This window comes from Cantharellus anzutake (assembly GCF_015039405.1).
Source record: "Cantharellus anzutake strain C23 chromosome Unknown EI90scaffold_12, whole genome shotgun sequence".
NCBI classification, from domain to species: domain Eukaryota; kingdom Fungi; phylum Basidiomycota; class Agaricomycetes; order Cantharellales; family Hydnaceae; genus Cantharellus; species Cantharellus anzutake.
This window is the reverse complement of record NW_024066962.1, coordinates 1,271,478-1,295,156: the sequence shown is the minus strand read 5'-3', so window position 1 is coordinate 1,295,156 and position 23,679 is coordinate 1,271,478. Positions and strand designations below refer to the sequence as shown.

Below are 23,679 nucleotides of genomic sequence, written 5' to 3'. Positions count from 1 at the left end.
TTCCTAGGCCGAGATTCTGGATATGTTGGAGCTTTGTTTTTCAGATCAGCAAGCTCAATCATAACTGATCCATCAAACTCTCAACCTCTTCTTTCATAATTTCCGATGGTTTTGGTGACATTCTTTCTCTGCTCTCCTTCTCTTCCTTATCTCTAGTTTGATTAGATGATCTGGTCTCTTGATTGGTCTTTATTTCCTTACTGGCCTTGATCTTGGCCAGCCTTCTCGAAATTTCTGACTCAAGTTCTGACTCGTCCTCTTTGTCATTACTCATATAATACTCATCTCCTGAGTCTGGATCATCTCCCTCCTCGTCTGAATATTCCTCTTGATATGCATCTTCTTTTAACAGTAATCTAGCCACTCTGATTACCTCTTGCTGTTCTGGGGGACAATCATATTTCCAGATCCTGTTAACTTTCAGATCTTCCTTTATGAGATTTCGTAACAATGCTGGTAATCCTTTGAAGAACCTATGGTCTCTTTCCTTAACTGTGATTAGATTACGTTTCTGTAGAGACTGTGCAATAACTAGAAATGATCTGTGATACGCATCAAATTCTGCATGTCTGTTCATGACATGCTTCCTATGACTGAAATTTACCAAAGATTGCGCTGTATATCTCTTCTTAGAATCCTTAGACTTGAATAAATCCAGGAACATTCCCTTAATTGTATTCCAGTTCTCAGATTCTTCTTCGGTTAAAGCTTTAACAACTTCCTGTGCAGGACCTTGTGAATACTGAAGAAGCCATCTACACTTCTCAGTGTCATTCAGCCAGGCATTTGCTGCTAGCACTTCAAATTCCAACAAAAAGTCTTTTATTCTAGATCCATCGAATGCTGGTGCATCCTTGGATAGTCTCCTGGGCATTGGCCTGGGTGGACTCATCCTAGGTATGCTTACTAAAGACTCAGAATCTGAGTCTTCTTGTGTTTGTCTGTGTGAATGAATGATTGTAACTGAAAAATGTAAATTTAACAATAATTTCGGTGTGGGGCAATGTGGATATTTACACTACCCCTGTAAGGACCACCAATCTGAAGGAGTGGAGCTGGATCACCTTATGTAACCAGTTTCCTATGTCCAATAACGATATTAGAGTTTGTGCTGATTTGCGTACTGACCATGTTTTGGTTGCCAAATATATAATTGTTCACTGTATAAACAACAATAAACACCCCCCAACGATCTCACCTGACGTATAGATCGTCTACGGATAAATTTCTATATTGACTTTACTATGATTTCTAGTCAATATTACACCTAGATTTACCACTTTTCAGTAGGACGTGATTTTCCTGATAATTTACTGAAGGAAAACTACTAATAAAATAATACCATAATAAATGTTACTCAATACAGGAGTGACCAAACTGCTCTTTCTATCGCTTAGAGTGCGTGCTAGTTATCTAGCAGGTTCAGGATCACTCACTTTTCTCCTGTGGTGTGATAACCAAGTATTGCTGAGAGATTATTCAATTAAGAAGTCCCTCCACCAAATGCTCACTAATTCTCACTATGACACTTTTGTTCAGCTGTGTCTAACTGACCCTAACTCACACTTAGAGTGGCGTGTTAGTTTTATATTAGCTAACAACTAATATTTGCTTTTATCTTTTGGAGCAAATGAACCAACCACTGGTGAGGAGAATTAAACTTATATTTCTACCTGAGGTTTGAGAGGGGGCAGAAGCGGTGGCCTTTTATGCTTTTCAGAGGCCTCTCTACTCCCATGCCTCGCACTAGTTACATGTGCTACATTTGTATTATAGATAGTTCTAGAATGATATAGGGGCTTGGGCTGTGTAAGCTTAATAATGGACTTAGGACATGACTCAGCAATAAGTAATTCAGTTCTTTGTCTTTTGGGCCGATCTTAGCGGGATCTTGTAGCGCTAAAGCTATGCTCTACACAGCCCTAATTACGAACGGTTATCTTTAGAAATGACTCGGCTATAAAGGAACTTCCTAGACTGTTCTCTAATTGACCCCTTTTTGTGAAGCTGCATCATTACTAATGTTCTAGAGCTTCCCCAATGGATTAACTGATCCGCGGACTTCTGAACCACTTTATACTTATGATCCGAGATCCAGATCATCAATCATTCCTTTGTTCCGATTTATTTGAGCTTAAAATCAAAAAGTTTTGATGAATCATGGGAAAATATACAAGATCTGGTTTTTTAGCATTTTCTCCTCTTCTGATGCGATCAAAAACTGTCCGCCTGCGCCGGGGAATACTCTGTCATATGGTATTCGGTCCGCCAGACTTCCGTGTGCCAATATATTTCCCTTGAGTCACATTACTTTTTGTAAGAATTAGCAAATAAATATATATGAATTATAAGGTGTTTCGCCGTTTGAGCGATATCTCCGTCAGTTTTGAGGCTTTTAGAATGAAACAAAACCGTGGATAAAGTTTAGAAACAGTCCTTTTAGATGGTAAAAAGATTACAGTCAAAGGTTTACTGGTTCCCGAGATATTTACATTTCTTTCCCAATGTTCCTTCTTATTCTGCTGTCTATGTGCTATTTTCTTGTTGTAGGGATATATTCTTTGAATATTACACCTATGCCAGGTTCTAGGCATGCTTGTAGTAGATTAAATCTCATGCTACATGGATGTGGATAATTTATAATGATCTTCTAATGTCTGTCCAGTCTCATAAAGATCATGAGATCTGTTAAACATCTGAACTTGTCACCTGATTGTTGACTATTCTGATAGATCATTGTTTTATTCTTTGAATATTATTTCTCCTACAGTGGATCAAAGATGATAGAAGATCACATGGCATCATAACCAATACTGTCATATCCCAGAATCCTGACCCTGCACTCTCCCACCTTGCTACACCTTCCTGACAACCTCACCATCCCCTACACCATACCCCTCCCCCACTTCCCAATGTCACCTTCCTTCCCAACTGTCTCAGTTCTGGCCTGGATCTCAGCACACTCGACCTTGGCCACTCCCATCCTGGAAGCTCAGCCCTGAGTTGGAACATTCAGAGACTCCAGATTTGCTCCGACCTCCCAATGGATCTCTGACATCCCATGACATACCTCTAAACCATTCCCCCTCCCATTTCATTTATTGGAGTCACCCAACATCCTTTGGATACGTAACTCTGCCTTTGGAGCTACCTGCATCCTCTGGTGATCCCACTCATGTCATCATAGATTAGTCACCTTCCATTTGTAGTATGACTGTTGTTTTCTTTCCATTCAGTCAGCTAACTTCCTCTTACCCATTTCTCGTTCCCATTTATCCTCCAGCCTTCTACTCTGCCCTCCTCAACCCGACACCTTGGTTCCCCATTAAGGATATCGTTCGGGACCTTTCGGTACCTTTCAGTATCATTTGGCACCTTTCAGTGTTTTCCATTATCACTTGGACTTTGACTAAAGTCCTCCTCCTTCCTCCATATATAAATACTTGTAGATTAGAACCTGTTGTACCCCAGTTCTAATCTCAACTAAAAGTTACCCCAAGTCCCTCTATGAGTGAATCCTGACCTCCTCCTACAAGATACCTCAGACACATGAAATAAATGGACTAACTGAGACGTAATGGAGGCACAGCGCTCCCTCCGAGTTGCTGAGGCCATGTCCTTCCTAGAGCCTCTTGTGCCACCCAGCAGACTCAGGCTTCCTGGAGAAGCTTCAGTCCACTACTGGAGCTCTTGGAACCCCTCTAGTTGAGCCCTGCCTGCATTCAGACTCACACCCTCTTTTGGGGTTTTTGACAGATACCATGTGACTGGTGTAGGAGAAATAATATTCAAAGAATAAAACAATGATCTATCAGAATAGTCAACAATCAGGTGACAAGTTCAAAAGTTTAACAGATCTCATGATCTTTATGAGACTGGATGGACATTAGAAGATCATTATAATTATCCACACCCATGTAGCATGAGATTTAAGCTACTGTAAGCATGCCTAGAACCTGGAATAGGTGAAGGAGAATATAATATTCAAAGAATATATCCCTACAACAAGAAAATAGCACATAGATGGCAGAATAAGAAGCAACATTGGGAAAGAAATGTGAATATCTCGGGAACCAGTGGACTTTTGACTGTAATATTTTGACCATCTGAAAGTACTGTTTCTAAAATTTATCCACGGTTTTGTTTCATTCTAAAAGCTTCAAAACTGACGGAGATATCGCTCAAACAGCGAAACACCTTATAATTCTTATATATTTATTTGCTAATTCTTACAAAAAGTAATGTGACTAAAGGGAAATATATTGACGCCCGGAAGTCTGGCGGACCAAATACCATATGGCAGAGTATCCCCCGGCGCGGACGGACAGTTTTTGATCGCATCAGAAGAGGAGAAAATGCTAAAAAGCCAGATCTTGTATATTTTCCCATGATTCATCAAAACTTTTTGATTTTAAGCTCAAATAAATCGGAACAAAGGAATGATTGATGATCTGGATCTCGTATCACAAGCATAAAGTGATTCATAAGTCCGCGGATCAGTTAATTAATTGGGAAAGCTCTAGAACATTAGTAATGATGCGGCTTCACAAAAAGGGGTCAATTAGAGAACAGTCTAGAAAGTTCCTTTATAGCTGAGTCATTTCTAAAGATAACCGTTCGTAATTAAAGTGGTGTAGAGCATAGCTTTAGCACTGCAAGACCCCGCTAAGATCGGCCCAAAAGACAAAGAACTGAATTACTTATTGCTGAGTCATGTCCTAAGTCCATTATTAAGCTTACACAGCCCAAGCCCCTATATCATTCTAGAACTATCTATAATACAAATGTAGCACATGTAACTAGTGCAAGGCATGGGAGTAGAGAGGTCTCTGAAAAGCATAAAAGGCTGCCACTTCTGCCCCCTCTCAAACCTCTGGTAGAAATATAAGTTTAATTCTCCTCACCAGTGGTTGGTTCGTTTGCTCCAAAAGATAAAAGCAAATATTAGTTGTTAGCTAATATAAAACTAACATGCCACTCTAAGCGTGAGTTAGGGTCAGTTAGACACAGCTGAACAAAAGTGTCATAGTGAGAATTAGTGAGAATTTGGTGGAGGGACTTCTTAATTGAATAATCTCTCAGCAATACTTGGTTATCACACCACAGGAGAAAAGTGAGCGATCCTGAACCTGCTAGATAACTAGCATGCACTCTAAGCAATAGAAAGAGTAGTTTGGTCACTCCTGTATTGAGTAACATTTATTGCGGAATTATTTTATTAGTAGTTTCCTTTCAATAAATTATCAGGAAAATCACATCCTACAGAAAAGTGGTATATCTAGGTGTAATATTGACTAGAAATCATAGTAAAGTCAATATAGAATTTTATCCGTAGATGATCTATACATCAGGTGAGATCGTTGGGGGGTGTTTATTGTTGTTTAGACAGTGAACAATTATATATTTGGCAACCAAAACATGGTCAGTAAGCAAATCAGCACAAACTCTAATATCGTTATTGGACATAGGAAACTGGTTACATAAGGTGATCCAGCTCCACTCCTTCACCAGATCAAATAGAAGATTAGAAGCGGAAAAGAAGGACCTGATGGGGATACAGGCCATGTGGTGCTGCACTACTTACGCTAGCAACCCAAAGATGTGCCCTGACAATGCATGAATGAATGAAAATAGTAAGGAAAATAAAGAAAAAGTCATATCTCCTCAACCACTCCACCAAATCCAACGATCTTGGACTCGTCAGAACCACCTCCACAGCCTCTACAACTCCTACTATTACCTCAACTCACCAATCCTAATCCCTGATGCAGTAGAGGGTGAAGTGTGCAATGAGGCTTGTTTTAACCTGCACAGACTTGTCCCCACAACAGCATGCATTGTCAGGTTCTTAATGCATGCCTGTGCTCCCATTGCCTCTTTCTGGTGATGATCAGCAGCATAAAAAACTTGCATCACCAGTCAGTGTTGTTGTTATAGAGCATGCATAATTGTCCAGAAGTGGAGAAGGGACTCAGTAAGGAGGGACCTTGGCCTCAGCGACTCAAGTGGAGCGCTGTGCCATTGCTTTGTTGTCTAAGGTGGTCCTTAATTTCAGGTTAGCAGGGGGAATCTCTTGGGGGGGCAATCCAGTCGATTCTGGTTCTCTAGTCATCAATTTCAGACTAAGGGTACAGGAAACTATGTACAGAGTGTATATACATATAATAATACAGGAGTGGAGTCAGAGGACAAAGGGAACTGGATGAGGGAACAACCCCAAGGGTCAAGGGTTGGAACTCTATGGTGCTTCCCAAAAGGGCAAGGCCAAGAGGGGAAGGAGTGGAGTGGTGTAAGGTGGGTGTCCTAGAACCCAGCTGTGAGTATCAAATATGTATGATTCACAGTGGGTAGGACGATAGTGACCTCCCTGGGTCACATGACCCCCTACATACATGGACCATGACCTGACAAGTGGATTGTGGGGAATGACAGCTGACTAATGTGGAAAGGAAGCAGCCATCTAAATAAGGAGGAAGCAACAAGAGGATTAAATGACACCATACAGTAGAGACTGCAGGGTCCAGAGTAAGTTCTGGAGGTCTGGAGTCAGAAGTCAAAGTCCAGAATATTGGCTAGATGTAATAAATGAAATGCAATAAGGAATACAAGGAGATAAGATGGAGGAGGATGTCACGACCCGGCGTTCCCCGGGGCCAGACGACCTCCTCCCTGACCCTCTCCCACGCCCGAACACTCCCCGCACACTCCGCTCGCCGCCCGTCGCCGTCTAACCACTTCCCGCCACCTCTCCACAACCCCTCTCTTGATTGTCGTTGAACGACCTAGCGGCGCAGAGCGCCGCGACCTGTTGTTCCATGTTTCGCCGCACCTTGTTACCTCGTGGTGAAGGTCACGCTTGACCTTCGTTGTCTTGAACACGTGCTATTTGTTTGTTTTCCCTCCTTCTTTTCTCCGCCCGCAATCTCCGCGAGATCTGGCAACTTATTCCCTATTCAGTTTCCTAGCGCTTATATACAGCTTGTAACTAATGCTTGTACTGTAGTTCGAAATCAACTAGAATTACCCCCTAGAGCTTACCTCTGTCCCCGCGAGACCTCTGACCTTCTAAGTATCGGGACCGCGTTGAGAACGAGGCGCAACGCTCCTCCTAGAGTCGTTGAAGCCGAAATCCCGGCTCACTCGCCTAAGTAGCCTCGGCCTCGAGATCGGTGGGGTTTATTCCTCGCTAAAGCTCGGTCAGGTGTAGGACGCCTTTACCACTAGCGGGCAACGCTCGGTCGCCTACGGCTACCCTCGGCGAAGATTCGCACGGTTCTGACAGAGGAGGCCAAAGTCCAGAGGTGGAGGTGCGATGGGGTTCTGGTACAGGAGTCCAGAGCCAGAGGTGTGGAGCATCACAAGCTCTGGTCTGGAAGGTACGAGGTTGGGATCAGACCCAGAGTCAGACTGGAGGTAGTGTTGGACATTGTGTTGGAGCCAGAGGTAGAGTGGGCTCTCAACAACCAACAGGGAGAGGTGGAGGTGGAGAATGTGGAGTTCTGGAGGAGGAGATGGAGGTCTGGAGTTGTATGGATATGACAGTTGTTCCCTATCCATTGCTAAGCAGCACTATAACTAACCTTTGCGCTTCTCCACTCATTCTGTCTATGGACCAGGCAGTTTGTATCCCCAGAGTCTTTGGGTTCAGTATCAATCTCTGTCTCAATGTCAGATGACATGTAATCCATCAGTATGATGGTTTCCATCTGTGCTTTTGTTGCAGTCACTTTATTTTCTAGTCCACTAGTACTGATGCCATCATGTCTCCTTGATGCTTTCTGGTACACTGGCATTATATTAGCATCTAACAGCCAAACACCTGGAGTAGCATCACATACTGATTTTAGTTGTGCTATCACTGCATTTCACACTTGTGTGTTCGCCAAAGTTTCACGTCCCTTGGGAGTTTGAGACCTACTCCACAGGGACTTGAGGTATGTGAAGTGTTGCAGTACCATGTTGAAGATGTCCTTCTCATTGATTTTCCCTTCTTTAATGGCTGCTTTGATCATCTATTGCGAGGCTCACATAAGGACACCTCACACTTTGTTAAACTGATATACACACCTCTTTTTGTAGGCTTACCCTGACTGTCATATCCATCCATGGCCATCAACTTCCACTGCCTCCAATCCTTCTGGAACACCTCCGCTCCTTCTTCACTAACCTCGGAGCTCCTGTATTCCGCAATCACCTCCACTTCCCTCGATGGTCACCACCCCCTCTTTTCAATATATTACCTATGCCTCCCTAAGTACGGAGCTGTTAGAACTTGCGGATTTGGACGACTCCGGAGTGGAATCGGAGACTTAGCATGGAAGGACCTCGGCCTCAGCGACTCAGGCGGAGCGCTGTGCCATTGCTGGTTGTCCTGGGGGTCCCTAATTTTGGATCTAGCAGAGGGAAAGTCTCTTGGGGGAATTCAAGTCGATTTCGGACTGAGGTTACAAGTTACTATGTACATTGTATATAAGGAGGGGTCCGGAATCAAAAGGAGCGAGGGTAGGACGAAAGGAGACAAAGGGAGATGGAAAGAGGAACAACACCGAGGGTCAAGGGTTTGACTCAATGGTGTTTCTCAAAGGAGGAATGAAGGGCCAAGGCCCAAGGAGGAAGGAAGGAGGTTGGGAGTGGGGAATGGCTAGCTGACTGAATAGAAAGGAAGCAGCAGCCCAAATAGGAATGAGGGAGAATAGCAGAATTGAAATGGACAATGCAATAGTTGCAAGGTCCAGAGTAAGTCCGGAAAGTCCAAATTCGGAGGTTAAACTCCAGAATATTGGCAAACGTAATTAAATGGAATGAGCTAACCAATACAATGGGTATAAGCGGAGGTGGGGTCAAAGTCCGAGGTCGGAGCTAAGACCGGAGGTTCCGGAGACGGAGATGCAAACAGGATTCCGGAGCAGAGGTCTGGAGTTGGGAACATAGGTGTTGCATGCTCGTCTGGAAGGTGTCGAGGATGAGGTCAGATCCGGAATGTTCCGGAGTCGGACTGAAGGTGGTGTTGGAGCCGGAGGTGGGATATGTCACGGCCATGCATTCCGGCCCGTTAGCCGCCTGTCCCGATGCTGCCCGAGCCCGTTCTCGCTATGCGAGCGTGAGCGCGAGCCCCAACCTCAGCCCTATCCTCCCTGAGGGTTCCCTGCTCACTCCCCCACTTGCCCCTAGGCTCCCCTACACTTGGCCGACTCCCCCACAGCCACACCGACCTCCCTGCCCCGAGTCCGCCTCTGGTACCGACCTAGCGTGACTCCGCGACATCGCCTACTCCGCTATGATACCATCGCCGCTATCGCGGCCCTACACCCCTTCGTTTATTTATCTGTTATTGTTTGTTTTGACCCTCGGTCATTGCCGGCTGCGGTGCGGCCAACCCCGCTCTTTGTTCCTATTTGCTTCCGGACCCTTCGGCCTTCGGCCCGGGTCCGCTTCTATTCATTCCACCTTCATATATATATCCTGTATACTACATTATAGTACCTTAGCTCTAATATCGATGTGACCACGACCCCTAAGTCCTGACCCCAACAAGGCAACCCCAGTGAGTCCGAAATGAGGGCCAAGAGACAGCTAGGGGGCACAGCACTCCCTTTAGAGTTGCTGAGGCCAAATGCCCTACCCTCGGGCCTTGTCTACGGCATCACGGCCATCGCGGCCAGTAGCGGCCCGTATCGGCGACCTTCGGTGCCCGACCCCAGATCAGTATCTAACAGGATAACCTCTTGGAAGTCGGCAAGGAGGAGGTGGCAGAAGGGAAGCAGGACTCTGGAAGTCAGGTTCGGAGTTCTGGGAGCCTGGAACGGAGGTCGGGATTGTATGGATATGACAGGAGCCCTGAAGGCTTCTGGACAGCTCCGACATCTGCTAGCACACTCCCACCTCTGCTGGGCAATTCACTTGCTTGCCCTGCAAGCCCACCTTCGGGTTTATCCCTCCTTTCCATTTCTGGGTTATCACCTGCCATTCCGCTAAACCCTGTAACCTAACTTGTCAGTAATATTCAGTCGGCTAATGCTTAACTCTGTTAGCTCTGCTTCACTCGGCCCCACCATTCACAGGCCCACTCTCACTGTAACTATATATACTTAACTTGTACATAGGTTACACCTCAGTGATAAAATCGACTAGAATTGATCCCCCTTTAGTTCTCATTGCCAGTAAGTCAATTAGGGCACAGATGTGTAACTTGGCACAGCGCTCCTGGCTTGAGTCACTGAGGCCGAAGCCCTCTGCCATGGAGACAAATCCTTCGTCTTGATCTGGTCTCTAACACTGACCACCTCTTCCAACACTTTAAGGTTCTCTGCTGTCTTGGGTCCTGACAGCCACTTTGGGATCAAGATTGGCATTCCATCTTCTCTGCATGGCCATGGGGTAGTCGATGATGAAAGTGAGGGCAGGTCTGCTGCCTTGGGCTTCATCACACTACAGCCAATTACATCACACAGCAATTGGTGAACCATTTCCTAAGAGGTGAGCAGCCTGGTTCAGTGAGTTCTTATGCAACTCTGTAATCAACTTACTTGTCCCTTTGGTGGCCATTTACCCTTTCTTGTTTTGTTTTGGTGAGTGCCATTATCCACAGCCCCTTCCTCCACCTTCTCATTCGTCTTGTCTAAGTGCTGGGCCAGAGTTTCTTCAACCTTCTGTTGAACCAGGGTTTCGATCAACTCCACCAACAATTCCTTGGAGTGTGAAGGACCATGGTGAGCAGCATAGTGCGCTGGAACCACATCCTGGCCATGAGCATTGGTAAGACCCTGGTCTACAGAATGGAATGATGACACCTCATATCCAAAGCTCTGGGCCTGAGATGGTGCACCTGAGAGTGCAATATTTATGGGTTAGTAGACTTGTAATATCATGAATATAGATCGACTGACCAGAGGTCATCAGGGAGTTCTGAATGTACATAGGCCTGCCCACACTTTGATGGTAGTTGGTGGGGGTCGGAGTGCTTGGTATTCCTAACAGACATCAGTGAGCATCCAGATCTATCCTATTGAACCTTTCTGATCCTCACCATTGTTTGGTAGCATGAAGTATCCACTACTGCCATTAGTAAGATAGATGATGTTCATAAGTCGTCACTCTGTCAGGAACATGTTGGACATGTATCCAGATGATCCACAAGGTGCATGAAGTCATCTGGGCTCATAAGGTCGGAGGGGTGGGACTTCAGCTTCAGCGACTCGGGTGGAGCGCTGCGCTTATTCTTATGTTGTTGTCCCAATTTCAGACAGAAGCCTTACGATGTAAAGAAGAGACTAGGGGGGGAAATCCAAGTCGATATACAAACTAAGGTACATCTGGTGTAACCTACACGCATTATAAGCACAAGTAACTAAATGGACTGGCCTGGAAGGAGTGGCGGATCAAGCATGATATTAATGAATGAAGAAATAGACAAATAGTTAATATTGGCAAACTTGGTCAACAAAAGGTGAGCAAGAACAACAAGTGGCAAAGGAGGAACAATAGTCCACAAGCGAACAAAAGAGAAAAGGCCATCCAGCCATCTAGCAAGCCGTCCAGCTGGCAGGCAGACAACAATGAACCACTCGAGTGGGCAACCTTGGTTGGAAGGTATGCGCATGGGGGAGGAAGTGCAGATGAGGGTGATGGGTGGATGGATGGATGGATGGATGATGATGATAGCAGGTGGGATGGGCCAAGTGGCACTAGGATGCATTGATGGAAGTGATGGACATGCTGGGTCATGACACACTCTCTGGAAGCAAAGTGTTGCCAAACTCGCTTCCTGATTCATTCCTGCCTCAACACTTTTGAGGTTAACATAAGACCTGGAAGCTGTAAAAGTAACTTGTTTTCATAACTTCTTGGTGTCCAAATGTTAATATTTGTCCTTGTCACCAAATAAATCGTAATATACATCGTAATGTTGGATTCAACATTCCTTCCCCACTCCGACCCCAATTGCATGATAAAAAAAATGACCTGGCTTCAACATTTGCCAGCATGGTTCATGGTAAACTGAATTATGGGGTTTGCTGGACACCAAAAAAGGAAACCATAGTGTTTGTACCCTTTTCCCTCCAAAGTCTGTTGATGCCTGTACACAGGAAGTGCTGTCATGCAAACAACCTTGGAGAGTACTCCAAGAAGGTGAAGTGCTACTTAGCCAACAGAGCATTTTTCCTGGATTAATTGAGGTTTTTTTGCTTAGAGAACACATCTCACCTCTGTTTGTGAATCACAGTATGGGTGTATGCAGCATTCAACAATGGATGATAGCACAGCATGCAATGGCTCGGACACTGGTGATTTCAATATTGAGCTGGAAAGTGACAGTGATGGGAATCAGTCTGACAATGATGACTTGGATGAACATGAACACTTTAATGGCACCTTCAGACCCCCTCCAAAATCCCATTCTCTGAGTGCTTTTCTCAGGCTCAAAAGACTCTGTCACATCTAATAAACCAATGTGGTGCAATAGCAGGGAACAAGGTGCATTATGCCAGAGCCAAAATCAATGGTACCCCAGCGGAACAGACCCAGCATCTCCATGTGGCCAAGCAACACACTGTGAAGAAAAGAGTCAAGGAAATGATCAGAAAGACCACAATTGACCAGAAAAAAATGAACCATTCATGATTACTTTCAACCCTGCAGCACCCCTAACTCCCATACCCTCTGTCATATCCATACCAACTCTGCCTCACCTCCACCATACCCTCCAGTTCACCTCCAGTTCAGCTCCACCTCCGATCTCTGGTACCTTCTCTGGTATCTCTTATCCTCATCTTAAACGTTTATTAATATTTCTACCTACCCAATATTACTACGGACCTCCTAGGACCTCTGCTACCCCCACAAAGGTTTTCCCACTTCCAGCAGCTGTCGCTAATTCCACCCTTCACCTACCCACTCCACAATGCTCAATAAGGCGATTCTCTCACAAGCTCACCAACCCAGCAAGTGGGTAAGTCTCTCTTGGGTTTTCCCCTTTGTTCTCATTTGTCTTCTATTATGTATATAAGTCCTGTACTGTAGTTGATGGCACCTCAGTGCAAAATCAACTAGACTATCCCCAGAGTTTGCACCCCTTGTTCTGAAGTTAGGGATCAACTCTTAAGCATTATCAAATGTAGGCACAGCACTCCTCTCCAAGTCGCTGAGGCCATGGTCCTTCTGCCCGTTCTCTACCTCCAGCCTCCTTCTGGGGACATCAGTGACTCAGATGCTGACAGCAACAATGCCTTGCTCAGTGGATATGGAAATACTGAAGATCTTGATGGTCTGATTCTTCCAAATTACAGTGATTCTGAGATGGCTGAAGTGTCAGAACTGACATGTGTGAGTGTCTCATGTCCGAGCCCACCACCCAAAACATGCGAAGCAACAGAAACCAACTCACCTAGTCAGACAGCAAGTGAAGGACAATCATCCCACTATCATTCCCATCCATTCATCCCTGCCCCATCCAAGAAAACCACAGAGGATGCTGCCAAAATGCTCAGTGAGATTGTCTGTCCCTGCAAAAAAGGTGCTGGTCATAAGTGCTCAAATCTGGACAACTTAACATGAATGAGACTGGAGCAAATGCTCCAGTTGTTCCATGTGTACAGCTCAGGCCGAGTGAGTGTAATGAATGTTGGCTGGATTCGTGCTTCAGAGTGGGTTGCAACCTCATGGAACCATGGACCGTCATATGCATCTCAGTTGCAGAGGTGGTGTCATGATTTCATGGCCAACATTGAAACAATTCCAACAAATCCCTATGGAAAGTGGAATGAGTCAATCCTTGTGACAGATGAGGATCTAAGGCATGAGATTGAGGCTCACCTTCGGAGCCTTGGTCCACATATTTCAGCAATGGACATTGTTCACTTTCTGAACACTCCAGAAATGCGTGAGCGGCTGAGTCGAAACAAGCCAATATCTGTCCAAACAGCTCAACGGCAGCTAAAGGGGTTGGGATACCACTGGCAGAGGGAGAAAAGGGGGCAATATTCTGATGGCCATGAGCAGGATGATGTGGTCCAATATCAACAGCATGTGTTTCTGCCTGCAATGGCTGGATACGAGAAGTCAATGAGAAAATGGGATGAAAATGGGGAAGAAATACCTGATTCTTCCACAGCACATTGCATTGTTGCCTGGTTCCATGATGAGTCAATTTTTTGTGCACCTGATCATCAGAAGGTCCGCTGGGTTCATAACTCCAAGACCGTGAAGCCCTATGCCAAGGGTGAAGGTGCGTCAGTCATGATTGCTGACTTTGTCTCAGCTGATTATGGCTGGTTGAAGGGTCATGATGGCTGCAATGCTCGGGTTATGCTTAGGCTGGGAAGTAATAGAGATGGATACTTCACCAATGATGATGTGATTGAGCAATGTCAGGGCACACACCCTGACTAGCCCGGACCCGGACCCGCATGTGTGCTCTGCACACTGAAAGAGGGCTCACGGCTCTCAATGCCGACACAGCTCATGGGGGACAACTCTCCCTAAACTCTACTTTCTCCACTAAACTCGCTACATTCTCGATCCTTAACTCCGTGTGGGTTCTCCGGGATTTCCGCAAGGTCCGGGCTCAGCATCCACTACTCACTCGTTGTGAGCTAGACAGCTGCCCTTATTCCTACTGTTGGAATTCCACTCACTCACACCCACTCTAGTGCATCCTAGCACCTTAGAGAATTTTGGGGGAGGGGAGAACTTTTTTTCACAAATCCAGTATGTACAGGATTATAAGAAATAATTATTTTTAGAATAATTGATGGGAATATTGGTACCATATGGCACCTGGGTACCTTATTAGGCGAAATAATAAAAAAGGGTAACAGTATCAATAAAAGAATATTGATCAATAACTGAAATGATGCAAAAATATGAAAATATAAGAAAATAAGTGATATCTCAACGGATTTACGGAATTAAAGGCCAAAATTGGAAATGAAGCCGGAGATAACTCTCACACAGCCAACGAGCATTTTTACCAATTTATTAGATGCCGTGGGAACGAGTGAGGCTGGAATTCTGGGTTGCCGCTTGAGATTCCCACGCCTGCACATACTCGTGACCTGCCATGCCTAACTTGCCCAACATAGAACTCTGTCAAATCTCCACCGATTGGGACGTTCTTGATATCGTCAGAATTGTACAAATTAGCACTATTTTTGGATACCAAATCTGTACTGAGTCGTCACATAGATGGAAGGGGTTTTCTGAATGGTGGAAGCGGGTATCCGAGCCAGCTCTGCACGTGGGCAATTATCCTGCCTACAGCGCCGCATGCTCCGGGCCCGGTTCCCACTTCTCATGTGACTTCCGGGTATCCCCGGAAGTTTTTGCCATATTGGGCCACTGTGGGAAAGTGAGAAGTTAACCTTCTTCTCGCTTTCATCAGCAAAAAATTGTTATGCTCCTGAGTGCTCCGGAGTATGGGGAGCACTGGGAGAATCAGGAGGAGATTGGCCAGTCCAGGAACAGCTCATTTCCTCTGGAGTTGGTCAGGTACTCCAGGGCACTCCCAGGAGGGCATGGAGCATTGCTTTGTGCACAAACATATCCAGTAAATACAATTTAATGCTTCAAAATGTATAGGGGTGAGAAGCTTCTGGGAGCTCCTGGAGCATTTGAAAATGAAAAGGAAAAAAAAAAAGAGGGAAGACTCCCCATGAATACCTCCTACCACAAGACTAACACAACAAGACACTACTTAACATTTAGGTCAAACACTATACTATACATCAAGGACACTGAGACTCACCAATACACAGTCAAAATTTATGGCCTGATATATGATTAATCTGGCAACTTAATCACTTTCAGACTTGCAGAATATGGAGGAAGGGGAAATGGGGAGAATGAGGGGGGAGAATGAGGGGGGAAATGAGGGGGAAATGAGGGGGAGAATGAGGGGGGAAATGAGGGGGAGAATGAGGGGGAAATGAGGGGGAGAATGAGGGGGAATATAGAGGGAAATGAGGAAAATTTGAAAAATAGGGACTTCTAAAAAGTTGAAAAAATAATTAGGGAAAAAATCAAAAAAAATTCAGGAACTGTAGTGCCTTTGAAGTGCTTTCAGGATATATAATTATTTGCAAAATTGAGGAAGAAATGATGGAGAAAAATGGAAAATACTTTTGGAGACCCGAGAAATAATGAGAACTGAATTGATGGGAAAGTCTGAAAATTGAATAGGAAAGTGAGGGGAAGCCTTGTAGCATTGTTATTTTCTGCTGTTGTGATTTTTCCCGATTCTTCTTGGTCTCATTCCCAGCTGCTCCTCAATACTCCTGGAAGCTCCTGAAAGCTCCTGGGAGGGTCCAGGAGCAGCTGAGAGTGAGACCAAGAACAATCAGGAAAAATCACAACAGCAGAAAATAACAATGCTACAAGGCTTCCCCTCACTTTCCTATTCAATTTTCAGACTTTCCCATCAATTCAGTTCTCATTACTTCTCGGGTCTCCAAAAGTATTTTCCATATTTCTTCCTCAATTTTGCAAATAATTATATGTCCTGAAATCACTTTAAAGGCACTATAGTTCCTGAATTTTTTTGATTTTTTTCCCTAATTTTTTTTTTTCAACTTTTTAGAGACCAAAATTTTCCTCCCACTGCTCCTGGCACATTGCATACTCCTCACCACTCCCAGCCACTCCTGAACCCCCTCCCAGGAGAACACTATTGGCTCCAGGAGTGCCCAATCTGCTGTTTTGTCTCCCACATGCTCCAGCCACTCCTGATGCTCCGGAGCATAACGGACTTTTGCTGATGTTCTTACCCACAGTAGTGTTATGCCCTGAGATGGGCTGCTGTTACAGGTTAGCCTGTGGGCCATAGAGAGGGGTCATGGGGACCCAGGGTCCGTCCCCTGACAAGCAAGTATCAAAGGCCATGGAGATCTTGAAGGAGCACTATCCCAATGATGACCATGTTCTGATTTTTGTACTCACTCCAAGCATGCCGATGATGCCTTGTCAGCAGTCAAGATGCTGAAGGGCCCTAAGCTGGGATGGGGGGTATCTGTGGCTGCATGTAATGAAAGCGGTGCAATAATATACTGGGCTGATGGGAAACCCCAAATGACAACTAAGCAGATGGCAGACACAATGTGGAATGGTCAAACTCAGTGTCTATATTACCCTGACAACCACCCCAAATATCCTGGATACTTCAAGGAGATGGCCAAAATTTTGGAAGAACGAGGTTACGATGTCACTGGGCTTCATGCACAGTGTGATAAATTCAAATGTCATGGTACAGCAGCACAATGCTGCTGCCGCAACATTCTTTTCCACTCAGATGACTTCCTCAATGTCAAATCCCTCCTTCAAACATGCTGCGAAGCTGCTGGATTTGGTGTTCTATTTCTCCCAAAATTCCACTGTGAGCCTAATTTTATTGAGCAAGTATGGGGATATTCCAAGCAGGTCTATCGTGAATCTCCACCATCATCAAAGAAGGTCAGAGACATTGAAATCAATTCACAAAAGGCATTGGGTTCAGTGCCAATAACTACGATGTGCAAGTAAGATTCCTGTTAGAACTAGGCGAGGGCGGACAATTCCGGAGGGGAACCAGGGACTTAGCAAGGAGGGACCTTGGCCTCAGTGACTCATGCAGAGCACTGTGCCATTGCTGTTTGTTCATTTGGTCCTTAATTTCAGAGGTGGCGAGCAGGAAGTCTCTAGGGGGCATTTCAGGTCGATTTTAGACTGAAGGTCCAAAACAAGTATGTACAAGCGCCTGTATATAATAGGGAGACAAGAGCACAAGGGAAACAAAGGGGGTCCGAATCAGAACGAAGGTGTCCAAACAGGAACAAAGGGATGACAGAAGTGGAGCAGTACCGAAGGTCATAGGTCAGAACCTGTGGTACATCCAAAAGGAGATAGGGAGGGCAAAGCCCAGAGGGGCAGGAGGATGAGGTGAAGTGGGGATGATGACTAACTGGCTAGAATGGAGAGAAGCAGCAGTCCAAATAAGGATGAGGGGAAAACGTGAAAGATACATTACAAACAGTGCAAGTGCCAAGTATGATCCATGGAGCTCAGAGCTTACAGAGCTTATGGAGGTTACGGAGGCAGGGTTGAAAGTCTGAGGAACGTTGGCAATGGTGTTTATGTAGTATGAGGTCACCAATGCAATGGACTTAAGCCAAGGTGGAGTCAAAGTCCGAGGTCGGAACTATGATGGAATCTTGGAGCGAAGGTACAAGCAGTGTCCAAGTACAGGGTAAGGGACAGCGGCAGAAGGCCATAACTTGGCAGAGGTTTGGTGGAAGAGGGTCAGAAGGAGGAGAGAGGAGAGAGGAGCAGGGTGAGGAGTGGAGGAGAGGAAAGGTGTCAGGTCCAAAGGTGAGTATTGGAGCAGACAGAGATAAGGTAGGAGAGTGATGGAAGGGTGGAGGTGTTGTGAGGAGTAAGAGGAGTAAGAGGAGGGTGGCGAGAGGAGTGGTGTTCAGTCCGAGGTGAGTATTGGAGTGGACGGTGTAGGAGAAATAATATTCAAAGAATAAAACAATGATCTATCAGAATAGTCAACAAACAGGTGACAAGTTCAGACGTTTAACAGATCTCATGATCTTTATGAGACTGGACAGACATTAGAAGATCATTATAAATTATCTACACCCATGTAGCATGAGATTTAATCTACTACAAGCATGCCTAGAACCTGGCATAGGTGTAATATTCAAAGAACATATCCCTACAACAAGAAAATAGCACATAGACGGCAGAATAAGAAGCAACATTGGAAAAGAAATGTAAATATCTCGGGAACCAGTAGACTTTTGACTGTAATATTTTTACCATCTAAAAGGACTGTTTCTAAACTTTATCCACGGTTTTGTTTCATTCTAAAAGCTTCAAAACTGACGGAGATATCGCTCAAACGGTGGAGCACCTTATAGTTCATATATATTTGTTTGCTGATTCTTATAAAAAGTAATGTGACTCAAGGGAAATATATTGGCGCCCGGAAGTCTGGCGGACCGAATACCATATGACAGAGTATTCCCCGGCGCAGGCGGACAGTTTTTGATCGCATCAGAAGAGGAGAAAATGCTAAAAAACCGGATCTTGTATATTTTCCCATGATTCATCAAAACTTTTTGATTTTAAGCTCAAATAAATCGGAACAAAGGAATTATTGATGATCTGGATCTCGGATCATAAGCATAAAGTGATTCAGAAGTCCGCGGATCAGTTAATTAATTGGGAAAGCTCTAGAACATTAGTAATGATGTGGCTTCACAAAAAGGGGTGAATTAGAGAACAGTCTAGAAAGTTCCTTTATAGCCAAGTCATTTCTAAAGATAACCGTTCGTAATTAAGGCGGTGTAGAGCATAGCTTCAGCGCTACAAGACCCCGCTAAGATCGGCCCAAAAGACAAAGAACTGAATTACTTATTGCTGAGTCATGTCCTAAGTCCATTATTAAGCTTACACAGCCCAAGCCCCTATATCATTCTAGAACTATCTATAATACAAATGTAGCACATGTAACTAGTGTGAGGCGTGGGAGTAGAGAGGCCTCTGAAAAGCATAAAAGGCCGCCGCTTCTGCCCCCTCTCAAACCTCAGGTAGAAATAAAAGTTTAATCCTCCTCACCAGTGGTTGGTTCCTCTGCTCCAAAAGATAAAAGCAAATATTAGTTGTTAGCTAATATAAAACTAACACATCACTCTAAGCGTGAGTTAGGGTCAGTTAGACACAGCTGAACAAAAGTGTCATAGTGAGAATTAGTGAGAATTTGGTGGAGGGACTTCTTAATTGAATAATCTCTCAGCAATACTTGGTTATCACACCACAGGAGAAAAGTGAGCGATCCTGAACCTGCTAGATAACTAGCACGCACTCTAAGTGATAGAAAGAGCAGTTTGGTCACTCCTGTATTGAGTAACATTTATTGCGGAATTATTCTATTAGTAGCTTTCCTTCAGTAAATTATCAGGAAAACCACATCCTACTGAAAAGTGGTAAATCTAGGTGTAATATTGACTAGAAATCATAGTAAAGTCAATATAGAAATTTATCCATAGACGATCTATACGTCAGGTGAGATCGTTGGGGGGGGTGTTTATTGTTGTTTAGACAGTGAACAATTATATATTTGGCAACCAAAACATGGTCAGTAAGCAAATCAGCACAAACTCTAATATCGTTATTGGATGTAGGAAACTGGTTACATAAGGTGATCCAGCTCCGCTCCTTCAATGGAGATAAGGTAGGAGAAGGATGGAAGGGTGGAGGTGACATGAGGGGTAAGAGGAGGGGTAAGAGGAGGTGTTATCGGAATGGACCTAGAATCTTATGGTCCGTGACTATAGACAATCAAACCTTAGCCCCTCCAACTTTATTTCTTTGTCAAACCCCATGCCAAGCTTTCCCACTGGGTTTTGATGCTGGCTGGGGGATTTGTTGAGTTTCAAGGGACTTCCTTTGACCATTGTGATTTTTATATTATGTCGGAAAATCACGAGATCGATCAAAAGCATGAGACTTGACATTTAAAATGCCAAAATTTGACGTTTAAACGTGAATTTTGGCATCTAAACGTTGTGATAAATTGTTTATGGCGTTTTTTGATATTATTGAATGCGTTTTTATACCCCTCAAACACTCTGAATATGTTTTTAATAACTTAATAAATGTGTCATAAATGCTTCCTACAGCATCAAAATCATCAAAAATCCGTCTCATATAACACATAAAGTACCACCACATCTGACCAATGTATTCTCATCGGCTGTTGGGTAGTTGTTGTAAATAAACGCCATGAAACATTTCCCAGGCATTTAAATGATATACAGGATTTTCCGACATAGATAGTTAGAAGTCATATGATGTATAAGGCAGATGCCGGAATTGTTCTCTTGATGAAATATACAATCTCAGACTATCACCACCTGTAAACCTTCCCTGTAACATCTGACTTGGTCAATATTGATGTCTACATCAATATTCTTACAATCCATGAGGAAACCTCAATGACCCGGTGAGTGCTCAGACACTGGACCTCACCCTTCCTGCTCCCACCCCCCACTGGGTGGTTGAGCTCCCATTCCTACCCTTCCTGTAGTACCCTACTGGGTCCTACAGCCTTTCCTCCCTTCTTGGGAGGGAGAAGTGACTCAAGCAGCCCCAGGATGCTTGGCCATGTACCTGCAGGCCCAAATTCCCACGGTCACTCACTACCGTGCACTAGTCAACCAACCCACTTGTCCCAACAATTCACACTACCAGTACACTCCCCTGAGTGCCAAGTAACCAATAGTCGACCACTGGGCTGCTCCCTCAAGGAGTGCTGTTAGAACTGGGTGAGGGCGGACGATTCCGGAGGGGAACCAGAGACTTAGCAAGGAGAGACCTTGGCCTCAGCGACTCAAGCGGAGCGCTGTGCCATTGCTGTTTGTCCATTTGGTCCTTAATTTCACAGTAGGCAAGCAGGAAGTCTCTAGGGGGCATTTCAGGTCGATTTTAGACTAAGGACTAAAACGAGTATGTACAAGTGCCAATATATATAATGGAGAGGGTGAAAGCACAAGGAAACAAAGGGGATCTGAATCGGAATGAAGGTGTCCGAACGGGAACAAAGGGAGGACAGAAGCAGAGCGGTACCAAAGGTCATAAGGCAGAACCTGTGGTACGTCCAAAAGGAGGTTAGGAGGGCGAGGCCCAGAGGGGCAGGAGGATGAGGGGAAGTGGGGATGATGACTAACTGGCTAGAATGGGAAGAAGCAGCAGTCCAAATAGGGATGAGGGAAAAACGCGAGAGATACATTACAAGCGGTGAAAGTGCCGAAGGTGATCCGTGGAGCTCGGAGGTTGCAGAGCTTACAGAGGTTATGGAGGTGGGGTTGAAAGTCTGAGGAATATTGGCAATGGTGTTTACGTAGGATGAGGTCACCAATGCAATGGACTAAGGCCGAGGTGGAGTCAAAGTCCGAGGTAGGAGCTATGACAGGGGCTCAGAGCAAAGGTACGAGCGGTGTCCAAGTACGAGGTACGGGACAGCAGCGGAAGGTTGTAACTTGGTGGGGGGTCAACGGAAGAGGGCCAGAGGGAAGAGAGAGGAAGGAGGGAGGAGGAAAGGTGTGGAGGAGAGGAAGGGTGTCAGGTCCAAAGGTGAGTATCAGAGCGGATGGAAGAAGAGTAGGAGGATGACAGAAGGGTGGAGGTGTGGTGGGGAGGAAGCAGAGGAAAGGTGTGGAGGAGAGGAAATAGGGTGGCGAGAGAGGTGGTGTTCGGTCTGAGGTGAGTATCGGAGCGGACGGAGATAGGACAGGAGAGGGACAGAGGAGTGGAGGTGGCATGGGGGTGAGAGGAGGTGTGGTGCCAGGACCGAAGGTGAATATCAGGATGGACAGTGGTAGGGTAGGACTCCGGAGGTGGTGAAGGAGGAGGTCCGGGAGTCGGGTTGGGGTTGGGTATGCACGGATATGACAAGTGCCAACTACCCATGCTACTGGTATGCTCACATGAGCGCCAAGTCACTGCTAGCCAACAGTTAGGTGGCTCCCTCAAGGAGCCCCCATTATACCCGCTGCTGGTACACTCCTTGGAGTGCCAAGTTACCGTTAGTACACCCAGCCTCAGATCTCCTCCTGCTCTCCCTTCAATGGCTATGCAGCCACCTCTGTCCATGAGCAGAACAGCTCAGGTTGGGTTCCCCAGAACCCATTCCTGTAACAGGAGGAGTGGTGTCAGGTCCAAGGGTGAATATCGGAATGGACAGCAGTAGGGTAGGACTCCAGAGGTGGTGAAGATGGGGGTCCAGGAGTCGGATCGGGATCGGGTATGTACAGATATGACAATTCCCTCTCATTATTTTGTATTTTACCACATAATATTAATTTACAGGTTTGCAAACTGTTCATTGCGGTACATGGACAGTGGTCTAAATGGCCATGAGGCTGCATGGGCCATCAAAAAATACAGAGGCCATTGTGGACTGCCAGCTGAGGCAATGCAAGAGGTTGCAAAGGAATTTGTGGCCAGGAAAACTCGGTGACATTGTAAAGAACATGTAATCAAGTAGATAAATATTACATTTCTGGGTCATCAAAGTTTCATCACATCAATGTCCAGAAACTTTTGCCACCTGTGACCCACACTGCCACTCTCGGAAATAGCCGATATAGTGACGACTTATGAACGTCTATCTTAGTACTAGCAGTAGTACCACTATTCATCCCTGGCCACATGAAGGGCAACGTCATCGTCAGCGTATTGTTAATATTCTGGGAGGCTGGTGTGTATGGGTTACTAGTTGATGCAGGTATGGTACATGCGGTGTTATCATACCAAGTAATGGTGCTGATTACGTTTTTTGCAGTGTGTGGACAGTTGGACCGGGCTCGGGAGGATTTCCTTCAGGATGCAAATTCATGGTTTTTGCCCAATGCAATGCTACTAGTGCTAGTGCTTTAGTGCTACGGGTTTGGGGGGAGGGGGGACTGGCTTGAGGATACTGGATATTCATGCTATATAGCAGAAAAATGCCAGCCGTACCAGTGCTCCGGATTACCATTTCGGGTCTAAAAAGCCGAAGCTTCGTTTATCTGTATGTACATCAATAGTGGGCGAAAAGCCAAATCTTTAAAGCCAAATCTCTAAAGCCGAAGCTTTGTTTGTGTGTATGTACATCGTGATCTGTTTAGGTGGAATATTCTTGGAAGTATTCAGCACGAATAG

The 23,679-nt window shown here is 45.2% G+C and overlaps 2 protein-coding genes across 2 annotated transcripts; one reads left to right on the top strand and one right to left on the bottom strand.

Moving 5' to 3' along the window:
- Positions 1 to 10,169: 10,169 nt before the first annotated feature.
- Positions 10,170 to 11,084, bottom strand: EI90DRAFT_3120204 (uncharacterized protein; the record flags this gene model as incomplete). Its single annotated transcript, XM_039063293.1, has 4 exons — positions 10,170 to 10,469; positions 10,527 to 10,825; positions 10,887 to 10,970; positions 11,027 to 11,084. 4 exons carry the CDS (start codon positions 11,082 to 11,084, stop codon positions 10,170 to 10,172), a joined length of 741 nt encoding a protein of 246 aa, XP_038919021.1.
- A 1,533-nt stretch (positions 11,085 to 12,617) lies between these two features.
- On the top strand, positions 12,618 to 14,388 carry EI90DRAFT_3120203 (uncharacterized protein; the record flags this gene model as incomplete). Its single annotated transcript, XM_039063292.1, has 5 exons — positions 12,618 to 12,949; positions 13,119 to 13,323; positions 13,393 to 13,494; positions 13,567 to 14,224; positions 14,258 to 14,388. 5 exons carry the CDS (start codon positions 12,618 to 12,620, stop codon positions 14,386 to 14,388), a joined length of 1,428 nt encoding a protein of 475 aa, XP_038919020.1.
- Positions 14,389 to 23,679: the final 9,291 nt, after the last annotated feature.